The sequence below is a fragment of the Ochotona princeps genome, chromosome 2, assembly GCF_030435755.1.
Source record: "Ochotona princeps isolate mOchPri1 chromosome 2, mOchPri1.hap1, whole genome shotgun sequence".
Lineage (NCBI taxonomy): Eukaryota > Metazoa > Chordata > Mammalia > Lagomorpha > Ochotonidae > Ochotona > Ochotona princeps.
The window spans coordinates 36,142,940-36,169,445 of NC_080833.1; the positions used below are offsets into that span (position 1 = coordinate 36,142,940).

General features: G+C 40.6%; 1 protein-coding gene across 4 annotated transcripts in view; it reads left to right on the forward strand.

Annotated features, from left to right (window-relative positions):
- MAST2 (microtubule associated serine/threonine kinase 2) overlaps positions 1 to 26,506 on the forward strand; it is a 200,113-nt gene that overhangs the window by 84,788 nt on the left and 88,819 nt on the right. For all 4 annotated transcript variants that reach the window (XM_058680613.1, XM_058680620.1, XM_058680626.1 and 1 more), the window contains exon 4: positions 14,608 to 14,639. In XM_058680613.1, coding sequence (XP_058536596.1) covers positions 14,608 to 14,639 — 32 coding nt within the window. The remainder of the gene's footprint in view (positions 1 to 14,607; positions 14,640 to 26,506) is intronic.

Sequence of the window (26,506 nt, forward strand, 5' to 3'; positions counted from 1 at the left end):
GAAGGAAGATCTTCCTCTCTGTCTCTCCTCCTCTCTGTATATCTGACTTTGTAATAAATATAAATAAATCTTTAAAAAAAAAAGAACTTTCAACCAGAAAATTCAACCAATATATAACCTCTTTTGATCATCCCCTTATTTTCTAAGCTAGGTTTCTTAAGAGGTGGCATAATAGTTAATGCATTAGTGAGAGCTTGCACTGTGGCTTAGTGGGTTAAATTTTGGCATTCTTATGGGCACTGGTTCAAAGTCCTGATTGCTCCACTTCCTATCCAGCTCCCTGATAATATGCTTCAGAAAGCAGTGGTGAATGACTCAGCTGCTTGGACCCTTGCACTGTATGGGAGACTTGGAAGGAGGCCTTGGCTCCTGACTTTGGCCTGGCCCAGTCCTGGCTGTTGTGACTATTTGGGTAGTGAACCAGCGAATGAAAGACTTATCTCTCTCTCTCTCTCTCTCTCTCTCTCTCTCTCTCTCTCTCTCTGCGGTTTTGCCTTTCAAGTAAATATAACAAAAATCTTGTTAGAAATAATGCCTTTTTTAGTTCCATGAAAACAGGAACCTGCTTACTTTTTGGCCATTCTATTCCAGTGAATATAAGCTGGACAGCTGTAAACCATGCGTGCTACTATTTGTGGTTGTGTGCATGAAGAAAACACCATTAAAATGGCTGTTCTTTCCATTGTATTTTATAAGATTTAAAAATTCTCAACAATGCGATTAACAGAAGATTTTAGAAAAATTACCATGTACAAGATAAAAATCCAGTAACATCCTGACTTACCAGCAACAACCAATCAGAAAGTGAGGTGGAAGAAGCTATCCTATCACATTAGCAGCAAACTCCCCAGAATACAAAAAGACACCTCTAAGAAATATGCCTGTTCATTGTGACTATATTTTGAGAGCTCTAGAAAGAAAGCTGTATCATGTGGTATGAGAAGAAGAAAATAATGAAGATAACAATATTGTAAATATGTTCATTTGTAGACTTAATGAAAATTTTAAAAGTAGACAAAATGATTCTGATGTTCTGACAGATATCCAGAGCAGTTTAGGAAAAGATTTTTAAAAGCTAAGTCTAGTTTAGGTGAAGTTGGACTAGACTATACAAGGGATTTGAAACAGTTATATCACTGTAATGTTGGTGCAAAATAAATGTAGAAATAATAGTAATAGGATAGAAATAGATTACTGTATTGCAATAACAGATAAGTATTCTTTTACACAAAGCTTTCCATATTTTTTGTATCTCAGTTCCCCATGAGTTTTCATAACTTCAAATTTGGCTAAAATTATTCTGTTGATACTGCTTTTGGATACAAATATTAGTTGATATGACTTGCTTTAATTAAAGCAGTACTGCAAGGGAAATAACCTGTATTATTGTGTATCCTGTATTCTACATTGTTGAAGTAAACATTACTTCAGTCTGTCATGATGACAGTGATGACAAGTAGGTATTATCTGCATTTTTCAGGATGCAAATAATTTTAAAGAAATAACAGAGAAGTGGTTCAAACTGCAGTTCTGCCATATTGTAGCCATGTGATAGTGGTCAAATTTTGAAAGTCACAATGCTTCCTTTTCTATATTGCATTAGTGAATTGAAAATAGCCTATGGAGGCAAAGGTTGCGGAGGAAAGACTAATGATGATACTACTATGGTCACAAAGTCAAGAAATAATAATGGATTGGATAGTGGGATTGTACTTAAAATGGTGGAGGGTTTTCTAATTGAAATATGAAGAACAGACAGCTAGGTGTGTGGCCAGACTAGGTATGTGGATTAGAGTACTCTAAATTGTAGGCCGCAGATCACTTGGTTGGACAATGGCTGAATATGAAATGTACTGACTCTCAAAAATTAGGTTGGATGGGTTTCAGAGTTGGGTAATCAAGTATCATGACTTCATCGCTCATGTGTCTCACTTTGTCGCTCATATATTTGGGCTTCTTCTCAAGATGGTTTCTTAACTGTTAGCAAAGAACTGCAAAGGTTTCAGGCTGTATAGTCCCATACTACAACATCCCTGGGTTTTGATGGTAAAGGGATATCTGGGAGATTATGTGTATACTACAGGACTCTTCATCCTGAGTAGAATTAGATGTTGTTTTGCTTGAAAAGCAGTTCCATTGAGACTTAAAGAAAAAACCTACCTTTCATCATACTGCTGCTTTTGAAACCTTGGTAGGAAGAAAGTTGAGCTTGAGAGTCTGCGTGAATTGAAGAAGATGCTTTTATATTTGCTCTATAACTCCATCAAATTTATAGGAGGTGCATTTATTTTAACTTTAGAAAGGTCAGCTGAGTAGCCACCGTGAATGCAGTTTCATTATCAACTCAGTACCTACCATCATTTTCACTTCAGTAAGCATTTGCCTGTAAGGCAGATACAGTATTTGTGGTTTGTTATACAGATAACCCACTTTCCCAGATTCTGAATTGAGAATATTTGTTTTTGGATAAAACCATTTCCCTAAGGCAAAAATGAGACTGTGCAATGATTATTCATTCCTTTTCTTTATTTGCTATTATAAAAAACTTAAGAGTACTGGAGCCCAGTGTGATACCTCAGTGGCTAAATCCTTGCCTTGCTTGTGTGGGATCTCATACACTGGTTCATATCCCGGCTGCTACACTTCCCTTCTAGCTCCTTACTTTTGGCCTTGGGACCTTGCACCCACGTGGGAGATCTGGAAGAAGCTCTTGGCTCCTGACTTTGGATTAGCCCTGTTGCAGCCACTCTGAGAGTGACTCAGCAGATAGAAGATCTTTCTTTCTGTCTCTCTTTATCTCTATGAATCTGCCCTTCCAATAAAAATAGATCTTTAAAAAAAAAAGTGAGAGTATTTAAAGTGCCATGGTTGAGGGACACTTTATTTTGGAGGATATGTGACAGTAGAATACATAGTGGAAAAATTATTGCTAAAAAAAAAGCTTTCTTGGGACATTTTTAATTTTTAAAATTACAGTCATCATAATGAATTATCCCACAATGTCACTCCTTTCTTTAAAATTAAAGATTTATTTATTTGAGAGACAGGGAGAGAACATACACACAAGAGAACCGTCTATCTCCTGTGTGTTGGTTCACTTGCCTAATGGCAACAACCAGCTTTAGTCAAGGCTCAAGCCAGGAGCCAGGAATTATTATATATTGTCTTCTGCATGGGTAGCAGGGATCCAAGTACTTGGACCATCATCTGCTGCCTCCCCTGATGTATTAGCAGGAAGCTGGACTTTAAAGAAACTAGCTAGCACTGGAATCACAAGTAACAGCTTCACTCGTCACACCACAATGCTGGCACTTCAGGTTTTAGTCCTTGAAAAGAAAATCTTGAAGAGCCAGGTAGATTTCAAATATCTCATTTATTGATGTTTATTTTATTAAAAGGGGATGTGTAATGCACTGTCATATTCAGATGTGAAGATACAATGCAGTATGCATCTCTACTTCCAAATCAAAAATGGATTCCCAATGAAACTGTTAAATATCTCTTGATGATAGGATGCTGGACTGTTGTCTATACCTATAATGTCAGGATACACTTAAATTGCAGAATGATGGATTTATGACTGTTTATGAAGGACTAAACTGTTGTGATGATATAGGGGAAATCACTTGGAGGTTTGGGTTTTGGGAAGGGGAAAGGGAAATACCAGAGCTGGGGGAAGGGAAATCCCAGAGCCTATGAAACTGTATCATAAAATAGTAAAATAAATAAATTTAATAAAAGTGTAACAGTAAATAATAAATAATAAATGAATAAAAATAAAATGAAACAAAGAATGACAATGTAAAGATATGTTAATTATTTACTTCTGTTATATATTTTCATTTTTAATTTTCTTTTTTGATTATGCATTTGATAAAAGTTCCTGTGTGCATTCATTGGTCTTTACACTAGTGAGATGTTTTCATCAAGTAAACAAGTTAACTTTAAAGGTTAAGTGAGTTATTTCCTGTTCTATCTGCTTAGACAATGAACTTCTGCTACATAATATTCCTAACCTGTGTTGTAGCACACCAGTGTTGTGTAGTTTTTTTTTTCTTTAGTTCTTGTATGTCCTCCCCCTCCCCCCTCGCTCCCATTCATTCTTTCCTGGCATTTTCCCATTCCTGAGTGTCACTCACCTTCTCTTATCAGCCTCCTGGTCCTGCCCATGCAATTAAGAATAACTCTGATCTGTTGTCATCATAATGGCATCTCTTCCAGTTAGTAGTCTTAAGGCTTGATGATTTACTGTGTATTACTTTCTTGGCCTGTGAACTGATTGGAGTTTGCAGCATTTCTATCATAATCTAAAACCATCTGCCATTTTAAACTCCTTGCTTTTCTCTAATGTCCTAAAGATCTCTGTTCCTTTGATTCTTGACTTTCTTATGATCAGTTTGCCCGTTTGATGGATTTTTTAAAATTTAAGTTTATTTAAAAGGTGAGAAGATTACAGATATACTGGGCCATGTTCAAGGGTGGAGTACGTCCCCAAGGGAAAGGTGAGAGGGGTCTCCCACACTAATGCAGTGTCCTAAGACTTTGGGCCGTCCTCCACTGCTCTCCCAGTCCAAAAGCAGGGAGCTAGAAGGGAAGTGGAGCAGCCAGGATATGAACTGGTGCTCTTATGGGGTCCTGGCACATGCAAAATGAGGACTTTAGCTACTAGGTTACTGCACTAGGACTTATTTCTCAGTTTTAAATGTTAGTTGAGAGTCTTCACTGATCAGAGATTTTATTTCCTCGGTTCCCTTTCTTAACCTAGAGGTTGCTGAAGGACACAGAGTTATCACACCTTCTGTAATTACTTCCTGTTGACTAAGGCATAAGGCTCACTTACTCTGAGTTCAAAGCTGTCTCGTGTAATAGATCTCTGTCAAATGCCCAAGAACTTCTGTTCAGCCAGGGGTTATGTCCCCCACATCTTCGTTATTACTTTGAGATGTTGTTGACTTCTTTGCACAGGAGTCAGTGGTGTAAGTAGTCTAATCATGCGACATATGTACCGAAACCCGACCATAGACCCTTGGGTTCTGGTCCCTTAGGTGTGAGGCCAGTGTGAGATGAAAGGATAGGCCACTTGCCAATGTCAAAAGCCATTGGTAGGCTTCCTGCCACAGCAGGTGCATTGGCCTGGCCCGGGGAGTTCTTCCAGGCCTCTTTTCCAGCTCACCCTCAACCTTAGCTCTTGCATGCTTTTGGATACAATGGCCTGGCCTTAATGACTTCTGTACTGTTGTAGTTTCTCTATTAATTGATAGGAGATGTGGAACATTTATTAATATCCTATAATAGAGATACTTTTGCATTTTGCGGGGGAAACACCTAACTGAAGTTTAGTAAGTGAACTTTTAAAATATGGTCTTGGGGGCCCGGCACGGTGGCCTAGCAGCTAAAGTCCTCACCTTGAATACATCGGGATCCCATATGGGTGCCAGTTCTAATCCCGGCGACCCTGCTTCCCATCCAGCTCCCTGCTTGTGGCCTGGGAAAGCAGTCGAGGACGGCCCAGAGCCCTGGGATCCTGCACCCACGTGGGAGACCTGGAAGAGGTTGCTGGCTCCTGACTTCGGATCGGCTCAGCACTGGCCATTGTGGTCACTTGGGGAGTGAATCATCGGACGGAAGATCTTCCTCTCTGTGTCTCCTTCTCTCTATATATATCTGACTTTGTAATAATAAGAAAATAAATCTTAAAAAAAAATGGTCTTGGAGGGGCTGGTGCAGCTGGTTAAGCCACTACTGTCTGCTAGCATCCCGTACAAGTCCCTGCTGCTGCACTTCGGATTAAGCTCCTTATTTATGCCGTTGGGAAAGCAGAAGAAAATGGTCGAAGCACTTTAGCCCCAGCTACTCAAGTGGGAGAGCTGGATTCTGTTCAAGGCTGTTTTCTTTGGCCTGTCACAGCCCTAGCTGCAGTGGCAATTTAGGGAGTGAACCAGAAGGGTGGAAGATCTCTCTCTCTCTGTCTCTCCCTCTTTCTCTCTATAACTCTCATCTTTCAAAAAAAAAAATTAAAAAGTATTTCAATCTGCTTTTAATTCCCTCTTTCTGCTTTCTTCATTCTTTTTTTGCCCGTATGAACATGAGTTCTACTCAGCAGAACACTTGTTCTATTTTACATAGGGATATTTCAAGAAGCTTGTGGAAAATGCATTTGAAAGATAAGTTTGTTTTGGTAGAAAAATTTGAACTTCATATATTTTTTTATCATAATATACATTTTCATGAGCTTTTAAAAGACTCCTTATATACATGGATTTTACTTATTTTAGATACACCAAAATAAGCTGAAAATTGATTTTCTACACTTTTCAAGGTACCCTTTAGAATGACATATTGCTGGGGACCTCAAAAATGTATGGTGCAGATACCCCAAACAATATCTTAATTGCTGTACCAAATGCCTGCCCTATTTCTTTTTTTTTTTAAAGACATATTTATTTTTATTGGAAAGTGAAATTTACAGAGAAGGAGAGATAGAAAGATCTTTTGTTCACTGGTTTACTGTCTGAGTGGCTGTGATGGATGGAGTTGGGTCGATCCGAAGCCAAGAGCCAGAAGCTTCTTCCAGGTCCCCCACACGGGTACAGCGTCCTAAGGCTTTGGGTAGTCCTCCACTGCTCTCCCAGGCCACAGAGAGCTGGAAGGGAAGTGGAGCAGCCAGGATATGAACTGGGCCCATATGGGATCCTGGCACATGCAAAGCGAGTACTTTAGCTACTAGGCTACTGCACTGGGACCTGTTTCTTGGTTTTAAATGTTATTTGAGAATCTGCACTGATCAGATTTTATTTCCTAGGGTTTGTTCAAAGTGTTGCCCCTGCAGAGGAGGAGTAATGAAAAAATATAAATGCATATATGAATGATATTTAGGGCAGTTCATGGGAGGAGTTTCCCGAGGCAGAGATCATCTCCACCCACAGTCATCTCTGTCTTGGTCACCATTGACATGAAGGAAACAAGCAGAGCCTTGTGACTCTTGCATATTTATTTGTGGGGGTAGTGATTACTGCTTTGGAATTGAACTTTGTTCTCTCTGTGGAAATATTTTATTGATTTAGTCATGATGAATGCTGATTAATGCATAGAGGCAGTAATTCCCTGTGAGTCTATTGAATGACACCATTTCGTCTTTTACTGTAATACCTTTAGGATTTTACCTTGTCTCACTTTTACAAATGAACGGCTATGTTTGGGTATTTCTCTAGGATTTAGAATGCATATCTTTATTTGCAACTTCAAAATATAGTTTAAGATATTTTGTTTGATATAACAAAATATTACTTTAAGTGTTTGCAAAATACCATTTTTTTTTAGAATATTTTATTTTATTTATTTGAAAGGGTGACAGAGGGAGAGAGAGAGAGAAAGAGAGAGAGGGAGGGAGAGAGAGAGAGAAGGAAAGAGATCTTCCTTCTGCTGGTTCACTTCCCACACGACTGCACCTGTTGATGCTGCAGCAGGCCGGGCCCAGGGTCCTGAAACGCCACCCGGTCTCCCATGTAGGTGGCAGGAGTCTTTGTTTCATCATCTGCTGCCTTCCCAGGCACATTAGCTGTACCAGAAGTAGAACAACCAGGACTCAAACTGGTGCCTCCTATATGGGGTGCTGGCATCAATTTTGACAGCTATACCCACTACACCACCATGTTGGCCCCCTAGGAAATACAATCTTTGCAGGAAGCATCAAAATGTGTCAACTTGAGAAATAAAAAATTGGAAACAAAGCTCTGAGAATATCATTTGCAATTTTGAAGAATGAAGTGGGTGGACTTGCTTTTTCAATATCAATACCAGTATTTATTGCCAAACTGTAAAAATTAAACAGTATGCTGACAGTACAGTGGAATACGATATAAAGTTGAAAAAATAGACCTCTGTACATACATGGAAATAATATTTAAGTGGACTGATATTACTCATGACTTAATAAATGACATTAGGATAAGTGATCATCCATATAGAAAAAAGTAAAAGGATTTCTGTCGCTCTCTATACATAAGCTCCAGTTATATTAACAGACTTACTGCGAAAAGTGAAACTACAGAACTTCAGAAGAAAGTATAGGTTCATATCAGGAGACAGATTTCTTAAATACACAAAAAGGTAATTAAAAAGAAACAGACAAATTTGATTACATAAAACTTAAACGTTGATGACATCATTATGAGGTTTTCTGAGAAGACTTCACTATAAAAGACTAAGAACATTGCCTGGCCTGTGGCCTAGCAGCTAAAGTCCTCACCTTGAACTTGCCAGGATCCCATATGGGCGCTGCTTCTAATCCTGGAGGCCCGCTTCCTATCTAGCTCCCTGCTTGTGGTCTGAAAAAGCAGTTGAGACGGCCAAAAGCTGTGGGACCCTGCATCCATGTGGGAGACATGGAAGAGGCTCCTGGCTCCTGGGTTCTGATCGGGGTAACTCCAGCCACTGCAGCTGCTTGAGGAGTGAATCAAGGAGTGAATCATTGGGATGGAACATCTTCAACCATCCCAGAGTCTCTGATGTGGGGCATGCTCCGAGGCCACTGCTCAAGTATTTCGATAGTGCAACTGTTCTGAATTGCTGCCAGCCTCGCCATTCCAAGCATTATAAAATCTCTTTAAAATCCACTGGCTGGGGCCCGGCGGTGTGGCCTAGCGGCTAAAGTCCTCGCCTTGAACGCCCCGGGATCTCATATGGGCGCCGGTTCTAATCCCGGCAGCTCCATTCCCATCAGGCTCCCTGCTTGTGGCCTGGGAAAGCAGTCAAGGATGGCCCAATGTATTGGGACCCTGCACCCACGTGGGAGACCTGGAAGAGGTTGCTGGTTCCCGGCTTCAGATCGGCGCGCACCAGCCCGTTGCGGCTCACCTGGGGAGTGAATCATCGGAAGGAAGATCTTCCTCTCTGTCTCTCCTCCTCTCTGTATATCTGACTTTGTAATAAAATAAATAAATCTTTAAAAAAAAATAAATAAAAATAAAAAAAAATAAAAAATCCACTGGCTGACATAGTCCACCTTAGTGTCTCCACTTGCCCAGATTTTCACTGCCAACACTTGGCTGGGGTAGTTGATAAGTTTGTTTTGTACTTTGTTATGGTACCAGGTATCCTATGCAGGCTCCAGTGTCCTATCATATTCTCCATGTGCACCTGGATATGCTGTCCACTGCTCCATCTGAGCCACTGAGGTGGCTCAGGTTTGACTCATGGACTCCATGGTGAGACCATGGAACCTGCAGTTCTCTTCATGGTTGGGTTCTGAGTCCAGAAGTTAGCCTGGGGGGATCCCCAACGAAACTTCGTCTGAAGCGATCCCAGACCAAATTCTTGTGTGTGCTTGCCAATACAAGGTCCGGCACAGTTCGTCGTATACTGGTGGTTGCAGTTGCTGGGACAGTTCTGCCTCCAGGCCTGTCTTCTACACAAACCACTGGGTGTTGGAGCCCATCCCAATCCTGCCTACCACATTCTTGGCCACGTAAACCACTAGTTGGAGTGACCTGCCTAGCCCAAGCCTGCCTCCTGCCCTGGTTCCCATGCTTGCCAGTAAGTACAGCAGACTGATCCAGTCTGTCCCACATCCCATTCAGCTTTCATACATGTCTGGGCTTTGAAACCTAGTTCAATGCATCCAGCCTCACTATCTAGTCCACACACCTGCCACCAGGTGCCACTCTCTGTCTAGCCATGCCTGACCCAATCCTGGTTCTCATGTACACCAAACGGTGTGGTGACCCAGGAGGGAGGTGCCCACTGTTTCCCTCCTGGGCCCACTCCCACTCCCGGATCATGTACTCTTCAGGTGGTTCTGCAATTTGGCTTGACAGAATTATCCCCCATATTAGCTGATGTTGTGGCAGAGCCCAACCAACCCACATCCACTCTGACTTATACTTGCACCAGTACAAAAGTCAACCCAATCTGGCTTTTCCCTGGCCCAGCTCACATGAGGCCCACAGGTGTTGTAGCTCTACACGGTATGATCTGCCCCCATCCCAGCTCACGCTCTCCAGTGGGAGTGGCTGTCCAGCAGGGGAGCACTCCATATTCCTGCTACCAGCTTTGCTCCCTCCCCACCGGGTGTTGCGTGTGCTGTTCGGTGCTGTGGCCTGGTCTGGCATGGCCTGCCTCACTTCAGCTTTTGCCAATAGGTGCTGTAGATGGAAAATCTTCCTCCCTCTCTCTTCTTCTCTCTGTGAATCTACCTTTTTTTTTTTTTTAAGATTTGTTTTATTTTTTATTGCAAAGTCAGATATATAGAGAGAAGGAGAGACAGAGAGAAAGATCTTCCTTCTGATGGTTCACTCCCCAAGTGACCGCAGTGACTGGTACTGTGCTGATCCGAAGCAGGGAGCCAGGATAGTCTTCCAGGTCTCCCACGCCGGTGCATGGTTCCAAGGCTTTGGGCCATCCTCGACTGCTTTTCCAGGCCACAAGCAGGGAGCTGGATGGGAAGCGGAGCTGTTGGGATTAGAACCAGAAACCATATGGGATCCCGGGGCGGTCAAAGCGAGAACTTCAGTTGCTAGGCCACTGTGCCGGGCCCATGTATCTGCCTTTCTAATAAAAAATAAAGAAATCTTAAAAGAAAAAAAAAATTGGGCAGGGCCAGTGCTATAGCATTGAAGGCTAAGCCTCCAGTGGTTATGCCAACATCCCATATGGGTGCTAGTTCATGTCCCAACCGCTGCAAATCCTTGGGTTATTGTACCCACTTGGGAGGCCCAGAGGAAGTTTCTGAATTCTTGCTTCAGATATGCCAAGTTCTGACCACTGCAACCATTTGGAGAGTGAACAAGTGGTTGAAAGATCTTGCTTGCTAGCTTGCTCACTGTCTCTCCTCTTTGTGACTTTTATGATTCTGCTTTTCAGAAATAAATCCTTAAAAAAAACAAGTGCTAAAATCCCTAATTGTACTTGCATTCTAAAGAGAATACAGAAAACAAACAAGCAACATAAGTAGAACTAGAGTAAGAAGATATTGGATGGAAAATAAATTGCAGTAAATTGAGGGTGCTTCAACAAGTTCCTGCATCATGGAATGAAAAGGTTAACTTATTTGATTCAAAGTATTGCAAAATACATACATAATTTCCTCACAATACGCATTTTCCATGTACTTTTTGAAGATCCCTTTTATAGGACTCTCAGGATAGATTTCATTGAGAATTCAGGTGCAAACTGAGGCAAGACTTTGAAAGTTGGCAGGGAAATAGTCAAATGGATGTCTGTAGGGCAGCATTTTAAAAAAGATTTAATCTGGAAGGGAGAGAAATCTTCCATCTGCTGGTTCATGTGGCATCAACAGCCAGACTCGGCCAGGTTTCCCACATAGATGGCAGAGGCTCAAATACTTGGATCATCTTTCCCAGTCGAATTAGCAAGGGAACTAGATCCAAAGCAGAAAAGCCAAGATTTTGACCCTCTAATATTGAATACTGGCATCACAAGCTACAGCTGTTTAAAAAAACTGACTGAACAAGAACAATATTCTAAACAGAGTAAGCAGATTGTCATAAAGTCTTCACATAGGAGCGTGTTTGATGTGTTTAATGTTGTTGAGTTAAAGGCTTGCACAATAGGAGAAGTCAGAGACAATCTAGAAGAAGCTACTCGTTTAGGTCTTTAGAAATTGGCTTTCTCTCTCTATTTTTTTTAAGATTTATTTATTTTTTTATTAAAAAGTCAGATATACAGAGAGGAGGAGAGACAGAGAGGAAGATCTTCTGTTCGATGGTTCACTCCCCAAGTGAGTGCAACGGCCGGTGCATGGTCCCAAGGATCTGGGCAGTCCTCAACTGCTTTCTCAGGCCACTAGCAGGGAGCTGGATATAAGTGGAGCTGCCAGGATTAGAACCAGCGATCTTTAGATATTGGCTTTCTCTTAAAATTACCTTTAATTGAGTAATTTAAGATAGACATAATGTGCATATTTTGGGTTTGCAGTGTGATATTTCAGTATTTTTATGCATTGTGTAATGATTTTCAGGGGTGACTCAAACATCAGTCCCAAAGATTGCTGAGATCCCCCTGACCCATTTTAGGCTTCCTCTGCTTCTTCTTCTTCTTCTTTTTTTTTTTTTTTGTCTTTTTGTGGTTTTAATTTTTATTTTGAATTTTTTAATTTTATGGTACAACTCTACAGTCTGGGACTCCCCCCTCCCCAAATTTTCACCCCGTGACTGATTTTCCCCTATTGTTACAAAAGTATAGTCCTTCATAAGGAGTCATGATTCCATCAGTCTGTGATTTAAGTGTGCCCCAACATTGCTGGTACAGACAGTGTCAGACAGTCCAGCATCCCATTGTGTAGACATGTCTAACAGTTTCATTAGGAGTTCATCTTTGATTTGATTTGGAAGCAGGGATGTATTGTATCCCCACATCTGGATATGGTAGTCTCTATTACTCCATTACTATAGATTTCCCTAAACGAGAAGCCATGAATAAGGCCAACAACCAATATGAATTAGAACAACAACAGAAACAACAAAGTTACAGCACCATGGAGTCAAAAAACATGCCACTGAATAGCCAACTCATGGGTGATAAAAGAAAACACAAAAGCCTCTTGGGTAAAATGATGTTACTGTGTGATCCATGAGCCAGCAATTAATTTGACAAGAGAAAAGAAAGTATTTGGAAGAAATGAAAATGAAATAAAAAAAACATCAAAACACATGGAATGCAGCCAAAGAACAGTATGGAAAGGGTTACTGAACTTACAATTTGCATGATGCTTTCCTTATGTTAGAGAGAACATTCGGTATTTGTCCTTTTGTGATTGAGTTATTTAACTGAGCATAATGGTCTATTGTTGGGACCAGCTAGTTGCAAATGGTATAATTTCATTCTTTTTAATGGCTAAGTAGTATTCTACAGAATAGATGTACAGTAGTTTCTTTAGCCTCTCCTCTTTGGACAGGCATCTGGATTGTTTCCATCTATGTCTTTGCTGTTGTAGATTGTGCTGCTGTAAATATAGGATTACAGATCCCTTTCTCATATGCAGATTTCATTTCTTTTGGGTATATACCTAGGAGCAGGACAGCTGGGTCATATGGCAGATTTATTTGTGATTCTCTAAGTGCTCTCCATACTGATTTCCATAGTGTTTGTATTGGTCTACACTCCCACCAGCAGCGAAGGAGAGTACCTTTCTCCCCACATCCATGCCAGCAGGTGTTGTTAGTAGAGGTCTGAATATAGGCAGATCTTACTGGAGTTAGGTGGTACCGCAATTTGGTTTTCATTTGTATCTCCCTGATGGTTAGAGAGCCTGAGGCTGTGGACAGAGTTAAATTATGGTAGAAACAGCAGTTAGGTTACAGACATTGTAGCTTCCAGAAATTGAGTAGGTGGTTAATTTGGCCAACATGTTTGGGAAAAGCAATGCTAACAAAAGTGTTTAGGAGGGGGGTAAATTGGTAGAATTGTTTTGGGGAACACTTTGGAATATCTGACAGTTTATGACAATTGTTTCATATCCAAATGTGCACTTGGAAGCAGCACAAGAGTATTCGTAGGAGAATTATTTTGATGCAAAATAAAACATTGAAAGGAAATTAGTTTTCATGTATTGGAGAAGTGAGAAGTAAGTATTAATGTGTGGACTGGGCTACTGACTAATGATTTTAATCTGAAGTGAAAAATGATTGAACAATATTAATTGATTAATCAATATATTAATACTTGCAATTTGAAGCCATATATATTTAGTTAAAAACATGTAAAACAACACTAATTTTTTATGATACAACTAAGTGTAACAAGACATTTGTGTAAGATTAAATAACATTATGAATAGTTAAGGGGCCAGTATTGCAGCATAGTGGGTAAAAGCCACTACCATTGGCACTGGTATTCTGTTTGAATTGCTCCACTTCTGATCCAGCTCCTGCTAGTGGCATGAGAAAAAAAAAAAATCACAAGATGGTGGAATTATTTGGACCAGCCCTGATACTCACGTGAAAAACGTGTTTTAAGCTCCTGACTCCTGGCTTTGGCCTCACCCAGACCTGGCTTGTGGGCCATTTGGGGAGTGAAGTAGTGGATGAAATCTCTCTCTGTCTGTGGCTTTGCTTTTCAAACAAATAAGTAAATAAATAAATAAAATGAATAGTTAAGGTGAGTTTGGGACTTCATACTTGTGAAAGACAAAGTATAAGGACTCCAGCTATTAATATAAGGATTATTTTTCATGCCAATGGTATATATAGTCATTTATTTTATGTTTTTTAAAATAATTATTTATTTGTCCAATTCTTTACTTTCCCCCATCCCATTTTATATCTCTGCTGCTAATTATTGGAATTTCTTACCAAATTATTTATAGTTAATACCTGCCCAAAGAGTGCTTGGAATCTTTATGGGGAGATGGTTCCACCTAGTGGAACAAATATTACAAGTAACCTGTGAGACACTTCTTTTAGAAAGGAAGGATTAATAGGCTAGTTATTCTGATATCTCTTTATTTCAGCAAAATTTAGAAGATATTATGTTGTTTACATTGAGGTAATTATTGAGATAATATTGTGGATCACCTAGGACATTTGGAAAACCTCTGTGACTCAGATGGGCCCTTATTTCTGTATAATTTGTATGTGTTTTATTTTGCAGAAAGAATTAAGCCTTCCAAGAAGAGGCAGCTTGTAAGTAGATTGATGTCACCATTATGACTATAATTATCCGTATTTATAAATCTTTCTTGGGAACTGCTCTTAGTAACATTGGGAGGAATTCCTTTCAGAAATATTTTTGTTTCCTGCTGCTATCTGTGCCATGGAAGCCGTCAGGCCAGCCACTCCTCCCACTGTATCAAGTCCTCCCTGTTTCTCTTACCTTCCTTTCCCTAAACCTCTTTCCTATGTTAATTTTCACCAGCGTTTTTGAACAGCTGCCATATACATGTCTTATACTTGTGTTCTGGGATTTAGAGTTTTAGTAGACTCAAAGTAAGAAGGTAAAGATGTTTAAGTTGAAACTTTGTAGAGATGAATTTTTCTGACAAGTTGGGGCAAGGGCGGCTATATTTGGAGAGTAGATTGAAGTAGGTTCCCAATGTGCTCATTTTTATGCTGACTACAGAGGTAAGGGAGATTGACAAAAGCTTTTTGTCCCTAGATTTTAGTTGCTTATACTTTCTTAAACTACTTTAAGAATTCTGTTGGAAGAGTGTTGCAAATTTGACTTATCAGAGACATCTGGAATGCTTTGTACATGTTGGATTCCAAAAACCTATCACCATTATGATTTACTAGTAGCCAAATTTGGGAAATACCAAAGAAAAAAGAACTATGACAAAAAACAATGGTTTGAAATTCTTCCTTAGAGAAATAAATGCTATATAATTATGGAGGAGGTCACAAGAATATTCATTTTTATTTATTAAGTATTCTTTCTATATACATCATATGTATTCTTAAAATATATGGGGCATATGCATAGTGATTCTATCACTGTAATTTTAGAATTTTGTTTTGTAAAAAAGTTCTGGAATACTTTGCCCTAGTTTTTGTACAACATTTTTGGCTAGCTTATGAAAGTGCATGCTAGAACTTTGATTATAAGGCAGAAAATACTTAAGATTCAGTCCTGACTGTCACTTTACCTTGCTTTGAAAACCTAGCCAGATCACTTGTATTTAACCCTTAGTTGCCTTGTGTACAAAATGAAGAACATGACACATGCTTTTCCTTCTTATTAAAGCTCTTAGAAGGATCACTTAGTATTATGTGGTAATGATTCATTACTTATACAAGTAGTTTTATTCTGAGATGGATTATTTTTAGGATTCTTACAAACATGTTGGGTTAACTTTAGGTCACTTTCATTATTTAAGACCCCGTATGTTTCCTTTAAATTCAAGTTTAGCAGTAGATTTCAATTCTGGCTTCCCTAGTATCTGAGTCTTCTATAACCTTGGATGCTACTCATGCTACATTAACAAGGTTCCTACTGGGGTGGCACTGTGGCCAGTAGCTTCTTTCAGGGACATGTGTGACCCATGAGAGGAGTTGCTGGGAAGGAGGAAAAGAAGTTATCCTTATTTTTATTTGATTGTGAAAAAACTTTTTAGTCACTTTGGTTTTAAACAAAAATATTTTTTTGTCTTATTTTACGTTTTAAGGCTTTTGTAACTGCTTAAAAATGTTTAATGGATGAGGATCAAAGATTTTCCCCCTTTTTTTGATAAAGTATCCCATAGTTGAACATTTGATAATCTGGTAAATACAGATTAATTCCTACTGTGTGCTAGGAACAAATCTAAATTTTGAGACTGTAGGTTCAGTTAGGTACATTGTTCTCCTTTGTAGAGCTTACATAGTTCAAAGAGCCAGAAATTCTCCAGTTCTTTAATACAAATAATATCTTTCTATCTCTAATACTGGAGCAGTGACAAAGATTTTCTTTTGGAAGGGAATGCAAAAACATGGATACTAATCTAGTCTCTGACACTGACAAGTTATGTGTAGCTTTAAACAGGAAAGATCCTTTCTGCTGTTACAAGAGAGAGGATTAGCTGCCTGATATTTGTGCTTAGTCATCTGCCACAAGTAATTGAAGTTCCATGGCTCTTCTTCAATATGGAGCTGGGCAAGTCTTTGTAGAGAATGTGCAGCAGAAGGCAAGGCACTATTATCATTTTCAGCAAAGAAGTCAGAAAAGTAAGAGCAATAATACATGTGTTTAGATAAGCTTAATTTGTACTATAGTAAGTATGATAGATTCATGCTAGCAAAATAAGGGGCTTAGGTTTGCTCTGTTGTTTCTTGTTCTTATTACCTGGACTAGAATGATCTGAAAGTATTTATTATTGTCTTCTGAGTCTCAGAAAGAGAGAGGTTTGTGTTTATGTCCCTTTTGCCTCTTTTTTAGATTGGCTTCTGTAAGAACAGTTTTTACGGTTTGTACTTCTGGGTATAAAGGTTAATATCCATTGGCATATTCTCTCTCATATACTTTATGGACACTAAGAGCTGGAAGTTTGCAGCTGGTTTGGAGATCTGATGAGAAACAGTTTAAGTTAATTAACGTAAATTTGAAAATAGCTAAATGACATAAATGAAGAGAAGTAATTTTGGAGACTTGAGTTGTTATGCTTGCCCATGTGATGTGGTAGTTATTGTAAAGTAGACTTGAGGGATCTGTGTTATAGTGTGGTGGACTGCTTGTGACTGGTTTGAGTCCTGGCTGCTTTGTTTCTGATCAAGCTCCATGCTAGGATGGCAGTAAAAGATGGCTCAAGTAGTTGGGCCACTACCGCCATGTAGGAGACTCAGGTCAAGTTCCTGCCTCCTGGCTTCAGTCAGACTCAGCCCCAATTACTCTGGCCATTTGGTGTGTGAACCAGATGGTAGAAGATCTTTCCAGCTCTAGTTCTAGTTCAATCTGTGATGTTCTGCCTTCCAAATAAATACATCTTTTTAAAGAAAGAATAGAAACTCACAAATTAATTTCTAGGTATTTGTGATAGCAAATGAACAACTTGGGATTGAAAGTCAGACTCTACTATGTACTAGGTGTTTTTTTTTTTTAAGCAAGTTGTTGTCTTTTTGTTTGTAGTTTTACCTCTTTCTGCTCTTTTATTTGTGTTTGTTATATGTGCATATGCTGTTCTAGATACTAGAAACACAGTAGTGACTAAAGCAGACAACGGAACTATACTTATGGTGTTTCCATTTTGTTCAAGAGAGACATACAGACAGAAACATCTAGGACATGTTGTATTGTACTGGGTGCTGTGAAGCAAAAATAAAGCCAGGTAGGTAGATTAAGGGCGTATGTTTTTGTAGGAAGGGGGTTTAATTTTTAAATTGCATTGTCCAGGAATTAATTTTCTCATTAAGGTGACATTTGGTCAGATCTGGAGTAAGTAGCTATGATCATATCAGGAAAGAGAATATAAAGAATGACAACAGTCATGCCTGCCATGATAGGGCTTTGTTGGGACAGGTTGGTTATAAAAGTTTTTTTGGCTTGGGTCATTCCACTTATTTAGATATGGCTTCCTGGAATTAAATCATTTTCAACTTTAGAAAGCTATTTTAAGTTGACACCCATCTGGGCCAATCTAGTCTAGAATATGAGGTATAGGGAAGTTTTTGATATCTTTGTTCAAAGTGAGCATTTTTTATGTGTGTGTGTGTGTGTTTGCTTACACAAGCTGAGGAAAGCTGTGTTTTGTGTTTTCATAACTAGAACAAGTATGAGAGACTTCCTTTGTGTAGCTCTGTGGAGGTGGCCTTTTTTTTTTAACTGAGTTTTCATTGACTTGGGTAACTTTATTTACATTTAATACTGAGGGTTTTTTAGATTTTTGTTTTTATTGGAAAATCAGGTATACAGAGAGGAGGAGAGACTGAAAGGAAGATCTTCCGTCCAATGATTCTTTCCCCAAGTGACTGCAATGGCTGGTTCTGCACCAATCCGAAGCCAGGAGCCCACAGCCTCTTCCGGGTCTCCTACACAGGTGCAGGTCCCAAGGCTTTGGGTTGTCCTCGACTGGTTTCCCAGTCCACAAGCAGGGAGCTGGATGGGAAGCAGGGACTCCGGGATTAGAACCTGCACCCATATAAAATCCTGGCGCGTTCAAGGCAAGGATTTTAGCTGCTAAGCTACTGAGCCGGACCCTATATTGATTTATTAAGGCCTGTATCCAATGAAACCATCTTAAAAAGCTTTATGAGGAATGAAAGCTTTGATATTAAGTACACTGGTTTTTTTCTTTTCTTTTCTTTTTTTATTCTTTTACTTTTTTCACATTTGAATTTCCAAATGGTTGAGATTCACTTTTGTGGGTAGAGGCCCTGCTTCTTTTTTTTTTTTTTAAGATTTATTTGTATTACAAAGTCGGATACATAAAGAGGAGGATACACAGAGAGGAAGATCTTCCATCTGATAATTCACTCCCCTAGTGACCGCAATGGCCAGTGCTATGCCAGTCCAAAGCCAGAAGCCAGGAACTTCGTCCAGGTCTCCCACATGGGTGCAGGACCCCAAAGCTTTGGGCCGTCCTCAACTGCTTTTCCAGGCCACAAGCAGGGAGCTGGATGGGAAGTGGAGCTGCCTGTATTAGAACCGGCACCCATATGGGATCCCAGCATGTTCAAGGTGAGGACTTTAGCTGATAGGTCACCATGCTGGTGCCCGAGGCCCTGCTTCTTTATGATCTTAAGTTTTAGCTCTTACAAGCAGAAAAAAAGAGGCTGGATGTTGAGCTGGTTTTTGTTCATTCACAAATTCTAAGTATCCATAAATACTCAGTTTGTCTGAGGAAACACACTGCTCCACTGCTTTAATGTCAGTAGCACAACAGATCCAGTATAGTACCATGACTGAGAGGTCTAATCTACCCAGAGTTACTGGGGATGGGGAATGTCCATTGGATGTCATGTTAGAAAGCCCAGTGTGGAGAAGAATGTCCCGAGGGAATTGCTTGAGTGATTTTGATAATTCTGAGACACTGTTGGTTTCGTTGCTCTAAGGTTGAGAAAATCCTCCCAAGGTTCGTTGGCTGACAGTGCATCCATTCACCCAGACACTTGCTGCCAAAGCTTACCAAGAGAGTTGTCTAACCCGTTCTGTGCTCTGTCTCTTACATTGCACTCAACAGCCTCTGAAGGTCTAAATGGGCTGGCCATATTGTTCCCCATATACACCTGGGGATGCTGTCCACTGCAGAGATATCAGAAATTGAGGAGGATGCCTGACACATGCATGTAGTCCAAGCTTGAACCACAAATCCTATGATCTTGCCTGTGCCCGGAGTTTTAAGTCTAGTTGTCCCTAAGATACCTCACCTGGTATGATATTAGACCTGAGTCTTGCATGTGCTAGCCAGTGGAGGATCCAGTGTAGTCCTTCACACATTGGTGATTGGAGTTGCCTCGTCATTTCTGTTCCCAGTCCCATGTGCTATGCAAACTGACGAATGCTGGGTTGACCCAGTGCTACCCAGCCTGCCATCGACCTGGCTCTTGTGTACACTAGCGGAAACTAGCCTAGTTCGGGCAAACACCAATACCCCACCCCAGACCCACCTCTGCCCCAGTTCCCGCACATGCCAGTATGTATAGCAGACTAGTTTGGTCCTTGCCGTATCCCAATCAGGCTCTCATATAACACCTGTTGGTGTTCCAGCTTAGTCCACATATTTGCCTATAGGTACTGCCCCCTTGTCCAGCCCTGGCTCTCATGCATTCCAATGGGAGCTGCATCCCAGCAGAGGAGTTCGCACAGTTTTCATACGAGGCTCACTTCCAGTCCTGGATCTTGCACTTTCCAAGGGTTACTGCAGTCCAGTCTGACAAAATTGGCACCCTGTCCCAGCACTTGCCAGTGATGTTGCAGGAGGTGGCTTCTTTTTGGTAACTCCTTTCACATAATAAGGTGGTTCTGCTGTGATTGTCATCACCAATACCTAGGCTGCATCCTTGAGTGCTACATGTCAATGATGTGTGTGTCCCGACTTCCTCACAAAAGTCAAACTTTTCCAATATGCAAGGCAACTTAAGGCAGTTGCCCTTTCATATAACTAAATGTCTTGCTTTATTTCTTAGAGGTATGAGCACTGGACTGTGGGAGTGAAGAGATAGCTTGTGCTGTGGTTGGAGTGTGTGTGTGTTTTGATGTTGCTTGCTTTTATTTTTAGGGCCCCAAGCATAGTTGTCCTTTTGTATTTTTGATTTATTCATTTGGGCGGTAGCCGAGGACACCAAATATTGGATGAAAGTGAGTGTCTGGTGTCTGTTGTGATGGGCAGTAGGCATGAAAGAACTCTTGGGGCTTGAGGATGTGACATGGCAAACTTTATCCTCATGAAACTGCAATAGTACTGTGTACTTTCCTACTCTGATGGAACTTGATGCCTTGATCTATGATTCTGGACAATGCTGAGAAGAGATATCACCTACCACAATTATGTAATAACCCCTTTTTGGGTTATCATTGGTGACTGTTGCAACTGACACTGGGTTCAGTTAACAGTTTCTGTGGATCTTTGAAAATCAGGAAGTTTTGGGAGCTTTATGTACTGTGAATCCAGAGTGCTAGCTTTATATTACATTTGAAAGTGTATTTTTTTTTAATTGGTCATATAGAAATGGATCTCATAGAGTCTCTAGTTGCCTGGTGGGAAGGCAGAGGTTGACAGAGGTTGGTACTGATAGCATAACAACAATTCTCATGAAATTTTCTACTAGAATCTAGTTAAAAAATGAACACATGGGGCCGGTGTGGTGGCTCAACAAGTTAATCCTCCACCTCAAGGCACTGGCATCCCAAATGGGCACTGGTTCATGTCTCAACTGTTTTACTTTCCATCCAGCTCTGTGCTTGTTGCCTGAGAAAGCAGCAAACTTGGGCCCCACCAGGGAGAACTGGAAAAAGCTCTTGTCTCTTGACTTCAGATGAGCTCTACTTGGCTATTGTGGCCATTTGGGAAATAAACCAGTGGATGGACATCTTTCTGCCTCTCCTTTGTAAATCTCCTTTCAAGTAAAAATAAATTTTTTTCTTTAAAAAAATGAGCACAGTTGTGTATGTAGAAGTGTCTATACATAGCAGCTGAAACTCCTTGAGAGCTCATTTTTGTTACTGTCATGTTGAGAGTAGCTATTGTAATGATTCTTATTCCCATCTTTCTAAACCTAGACCTCACAACTTTTGTTTTACTGTAGCTTAATGGATATCTCAGAGACATTTCAACTATAGCATTTATAAAATGGAACTCAGTGTTTTTCTAAACAAAACAAAACAAAACAAACAAGCAAAAAAAAAAACCAACCCAAGAAACAAAAACCAGCTCCTCTCTTAAATACCAACTTACCAAATGATATCAGTTCTTAAAAAGACAGAAGGCTTACTTGTTCTTATTATTTGGTTCTTCCTCACACTTGTAAGTCTGTTCTACCACTCCTCTCAAATACACCTTCAATTCTTCTTTCTGCTGCCACTGGTTGACCTGAAGCATTGTAAACTCCTGCCATAACCTCTGAGGTTTTCTTTGTCTAATGTTGCTCACCTTTAGTCTACCTGTCCATCATACAGTAACCAGGAAAGAAGATTGCCTTTCCTTCCTTCCTTCCTTCCTTCCTTCCTTCCTTCCTTCCTTCCTTCCTTCCTTCCATCCATCCATCCATCCATCCCTCCTTTTTCTCTTTCTCTCTGTTAATTGCAAAGTCAGATTTACAGAGAGAGGGAGAAACAGAGAGAAAGATCTTCCATCCACTGGGTCACTTTCTAAATGGCTGCAACAGCCAGAGCTGAGCCAATCTGAAACCAGAAGCCAGGAGTTTCTTCCAGGTCTCCCACGTGGGTGCAGGGTCCCAAGGATTTGGGTCATCCTTGACTGCTTTCCCAGGCCACAAGCAGGGAGCTAGAAGGGAAGTAGTGCAGCTGAGATACGAACCAATGTCCATATGGGATTCTGGTGTTTGCAAGGTGAGAACTTTAGCCACTAGGCTATAGTGCCGGGCCAAGGAAAGAGGCTTTTAAAATCTGTTATTTTCATCTACTTGACAGGCCAAAAAAGGGAGATGTCTTGCCTCTATCGATTCCCTCCCCAAATGTCCCAGTAAGCAGTGCTGGTGCATCCCGATACCAGGAACCTGACTGGGTCTCCCATGCAGGTGGCAGGGGCACAAGCACTTGAGCCATCATCGGCTGACAAGATAATCAACAAGAAGCTTCAAGTACACATTATATTAGTAAATACTTAATGTTTTTTGTGATCTTTTTATTACCTTAGCATCACATGACTATTGACACAGTTTGGTTTCTGGATTACTCTGTATTTTGCACTTTACATTTTCTGTGCCTGCAGTGTTCTTAGCTAGGTCCTATTTATACATCAGGTTTCAGCTTATATCTCCCTTCCTTATGAAAAGCTTTTCTCACTCTTCCCCTACCTTGGCAGTCCCTTGGCTAAAAGGGGTTTTCCAGAACATAATTCCATTAAACCCTATACTTTTACTTCATAGCTATTGCATCGATTGTAAAGAGTTACTTGTATTTTACCGTTACATGGTGTGGTAGTCTACCTGGGCAGAAAAAATACCACAGCCTGGGTAGCTTAAACCACAGGAAGTCAGTGGTCTAGCCTGGTTTCTAGTAAGAGCTGAATTCTTGGCTTGCAAGCAGTGGCTCTCTTGCTGTGATACATTACCAAGTTTTGATCTAGATGGATCACTTCTGCTTTTTTCTTTTAAAGCAACCATTCCACAAAGGGCTAGGGCACAGATTTCATGATCTCATGAAGCTGTAATTGCTTCATAATGACCTTAAATACAGTTACATTAAGGGTTAAGCGTTCCTGTTCTAGATTTTGGGGAAACACAGTTATATCCATTATAGGAGGTAAACCCTATGAGGTGAAGACCATATTGGGTGATCCTGTGCTCTGTCCTCTAGGCCTAGTACAGTACTACTGCCCTCAAATCACGCAGTTATTTTGGCCTGTTCATAACATTTTTGCAGCCTAGGATGAAAACACAGAAATAGAACGGTTTATAATTTTTTTTTTTTAAAGATCTGGGCTGTCTTCTTTTTTTTTTTTTTTTTTTAAAGATTTCTTCATTTTATTACAGCCAGATATACAGAGAGGAGAGACAGAGAGGAAGATCTTCCGTCCGATGAATCACTCCCCAAGTGAGCCGCAACGGCCGGTGCTGCGCCGATCCGAAGCCGGGAACCTGGAACCTCTTCCGGGTCTCCCACACGGGTGTAGTGTCCCGATGCATTGGGCCGTGCTCAATTGCTTTCCCAGGCCACAAGCAGGGAGCTGGATGGGAAGTGGAGCTGCCGGGATTAGAACCGGCACCCATATGGGATCCCGGGGCTTTCAAGGCGAGGACTTTAGCCGCTAGGCCACGCCGCCGGGCCCGGTTTATAATTTTTAAGTGGAACTAACCAACTATAAAATGAAAGGTGTTCTCTTCCTACAGTGAGAAGCATTTCTAGTTTCATAATAACAAATTAAATAATGCATGCATGGGAAATCTCAGACCCAATGGAATTGTAGCATAAAAATCAAAATTTAAAATAATAATAATGATAATAAATAGATATTAAAAATGCATGGAGAGTTTCTAGTTTTTTTTTAAATACACATGTTGAATACTTAACTCATTACTAGTAAGGGAAATAGGCTGATCCAATAGCCAGTTCAAAAGAGAATGAAAAAAGCAGTTATTTAGAATCTAGAAATGTTAAAATTTTAAATGATTATAAAATGTTACTGTTCCACAGGGAAAAGGGAAGTCAGTTGAACCTCCACTGCACAAAATTTGAGTGTATGTAGATAAGAATTATTTTGCATTGTCATCAGTTCCATTTAACTTACAGATTAATAAAATGCATCAGGCAATAGAAGCGATAGAAGACTAAAACCAAATAATGTAAGGTAATTTTCTCTAAACAGTGCATCATATTTCGTCAGACATACCCCATATAGCCAATAATTTGTCTTCTCTTTCTTCCTTCTCTTCCTGATTCCCCACTCCCTTACCAGCCCACATTTTGGTGGCTTATTAATTTCCTTACAACCTCATGCCTTTTGATTTAAAATAATCTCAAGAAATTTTGGCCTAATTATTCACATAGTGTATCGTGACTTCTGTTATTTGTAAAATATTACAAGCCTAGAAATCAAGCTAAAATATTCTTTCAGATTTCATTGACAGTACCTATGACTTTGGATGAATCCCTCTGTTGCCAAGATCTCCAAAATATCCTAGGATCCTGGAACTGCCAAAAAGTAACCTTTCTTTCCATGTGTAAGACTGGGCCCTGTAAAGCCAGTTGCTGAGCTGTTTTTCCTGAGAGGCTTCTATGCGGTACTAGATCCATAAGTCAGCTATAATTGTTTAACACTGCTTATTAAACCTGACTAAGTCTGTGTCACTCTCAAATGTGACATTTCAGGCAAGTCCTTAGTTGAACAGCCATTTTCTTACAGTCATGTTCTGGTGAAAAAGAATGAATCTTCATCAAGCCTATTCAGATAACTGTGTTGTCTGATAAAAGTAAGGCTTTCCAGGCTGGGCTGCTTGTTTCTCCTGGTGCAAGCATAAAATAGAGTGGGTGAGGGTTGGTTGGGCTTTGCCACAACATCAGCTGGCAGAAGCTGGCATTGGGGGATAATTCTGTCAAGTTAAACTGCAGAACCACCTGAAGAGTGCATAGTCTGGGAGTGGGAGTGGCCTAGGAGGGAGATAGTGGGCTCCTCCCTCTTGGGTTACCACTCCCACTGGAGGGCAGGAACACCAGGACAGGGGCTGGGTGGCTAGACAGAAGGGCACCCAACAGCATGTGTGTGGGCTGCATAGTGGAGCTGGTTGGGTTGAACTAGGCTTCAGTGACCATTGACATGTGTGAGAGCTGAATGGGATATGGGACAGACTGGACTAGTCTGCTGCACATACTGGCAAGCACGGGGCCAGGATAGGGGGTGGTCCTGGTGGGGTTTATGGGGGGTCACTCCGACTAGGCTGCATCTCCCACTGGTTTATGTGAGGGCCAAGTATGTGCTGGGCAGAATCAGGCTGGACTGCAACACCCATTGGTTCCAGTGGAAGACAGCACTGGAAACAGAACTCATCCAGCAATTGCAACCACCAGCTGATCAGGGCGATGGACTGTACTGGACCCTGTACTTGCCAAGTACACACAAAAATCTCATCTGGGTTCACCACAGACAAAGTTTCTTTAGGGATACCCTCAATCGAACTGCCGAACTCAGATCCCTAACCATGGAAAGACAGAGGACAGAGCAAATCAGTCAACCACCCCAGCCATATGTTGGCAGTGAAAACAGGGCAAACGGAGACTCCAAGATGGACTATGTCAATCAGGAATCCTCTGCGACCTCATAGTGCTTGGAGTGGCGAGACTGGCAGCAGTTCAGAACTGTTGAGCTATCAAAACCACTTGAGCAAGACCCTTGGAGCATGCCCCACATCGGGGACCTGGGATAGGTGGGAGACTGGGTGGGAGGGGCTTCTCCCCTTTACCTCCCCCTCTTACCCCAGATATAGAAAAGAAATGTGGAAATGATGGTCTTACCCACTTTCCTATAGCCCTTGAACCTTTGTGCTCTAATTAACTATGTAAAGATTGTCAAAGATATAATAAAAAAAAAAAAGAAAAGAAAAAGTAAGGCTTCTCACCAAAATTTTCTCACTTACTGGTTGGAGAAGAGTTGTTGAGACTCAAATATATTTAGGAATGTGTTGTTTTATAGGAGCTTAGATTCTTAAAAAGGAGTAGAATTGGCTGTCATATATCTAGAAACAGATATTAAGACAATGTTATAAACAAGTAGTTAATTCATTGTCCTTTGTCTTGTGTATTAGTTCTCATTCCATTGGACCTTAGGTTTGTCGTCTGCTTCTTGACTGAAAAAGAATTCTGGAAATAGTGACTCAGTCCACTGGAATGGTCTGGAAGTTGCCCAGTTGTCCAAGCAATGCAATTGGAAACCTGTACCCAGTCTATTCTTGACATGTCAATAGTTTTG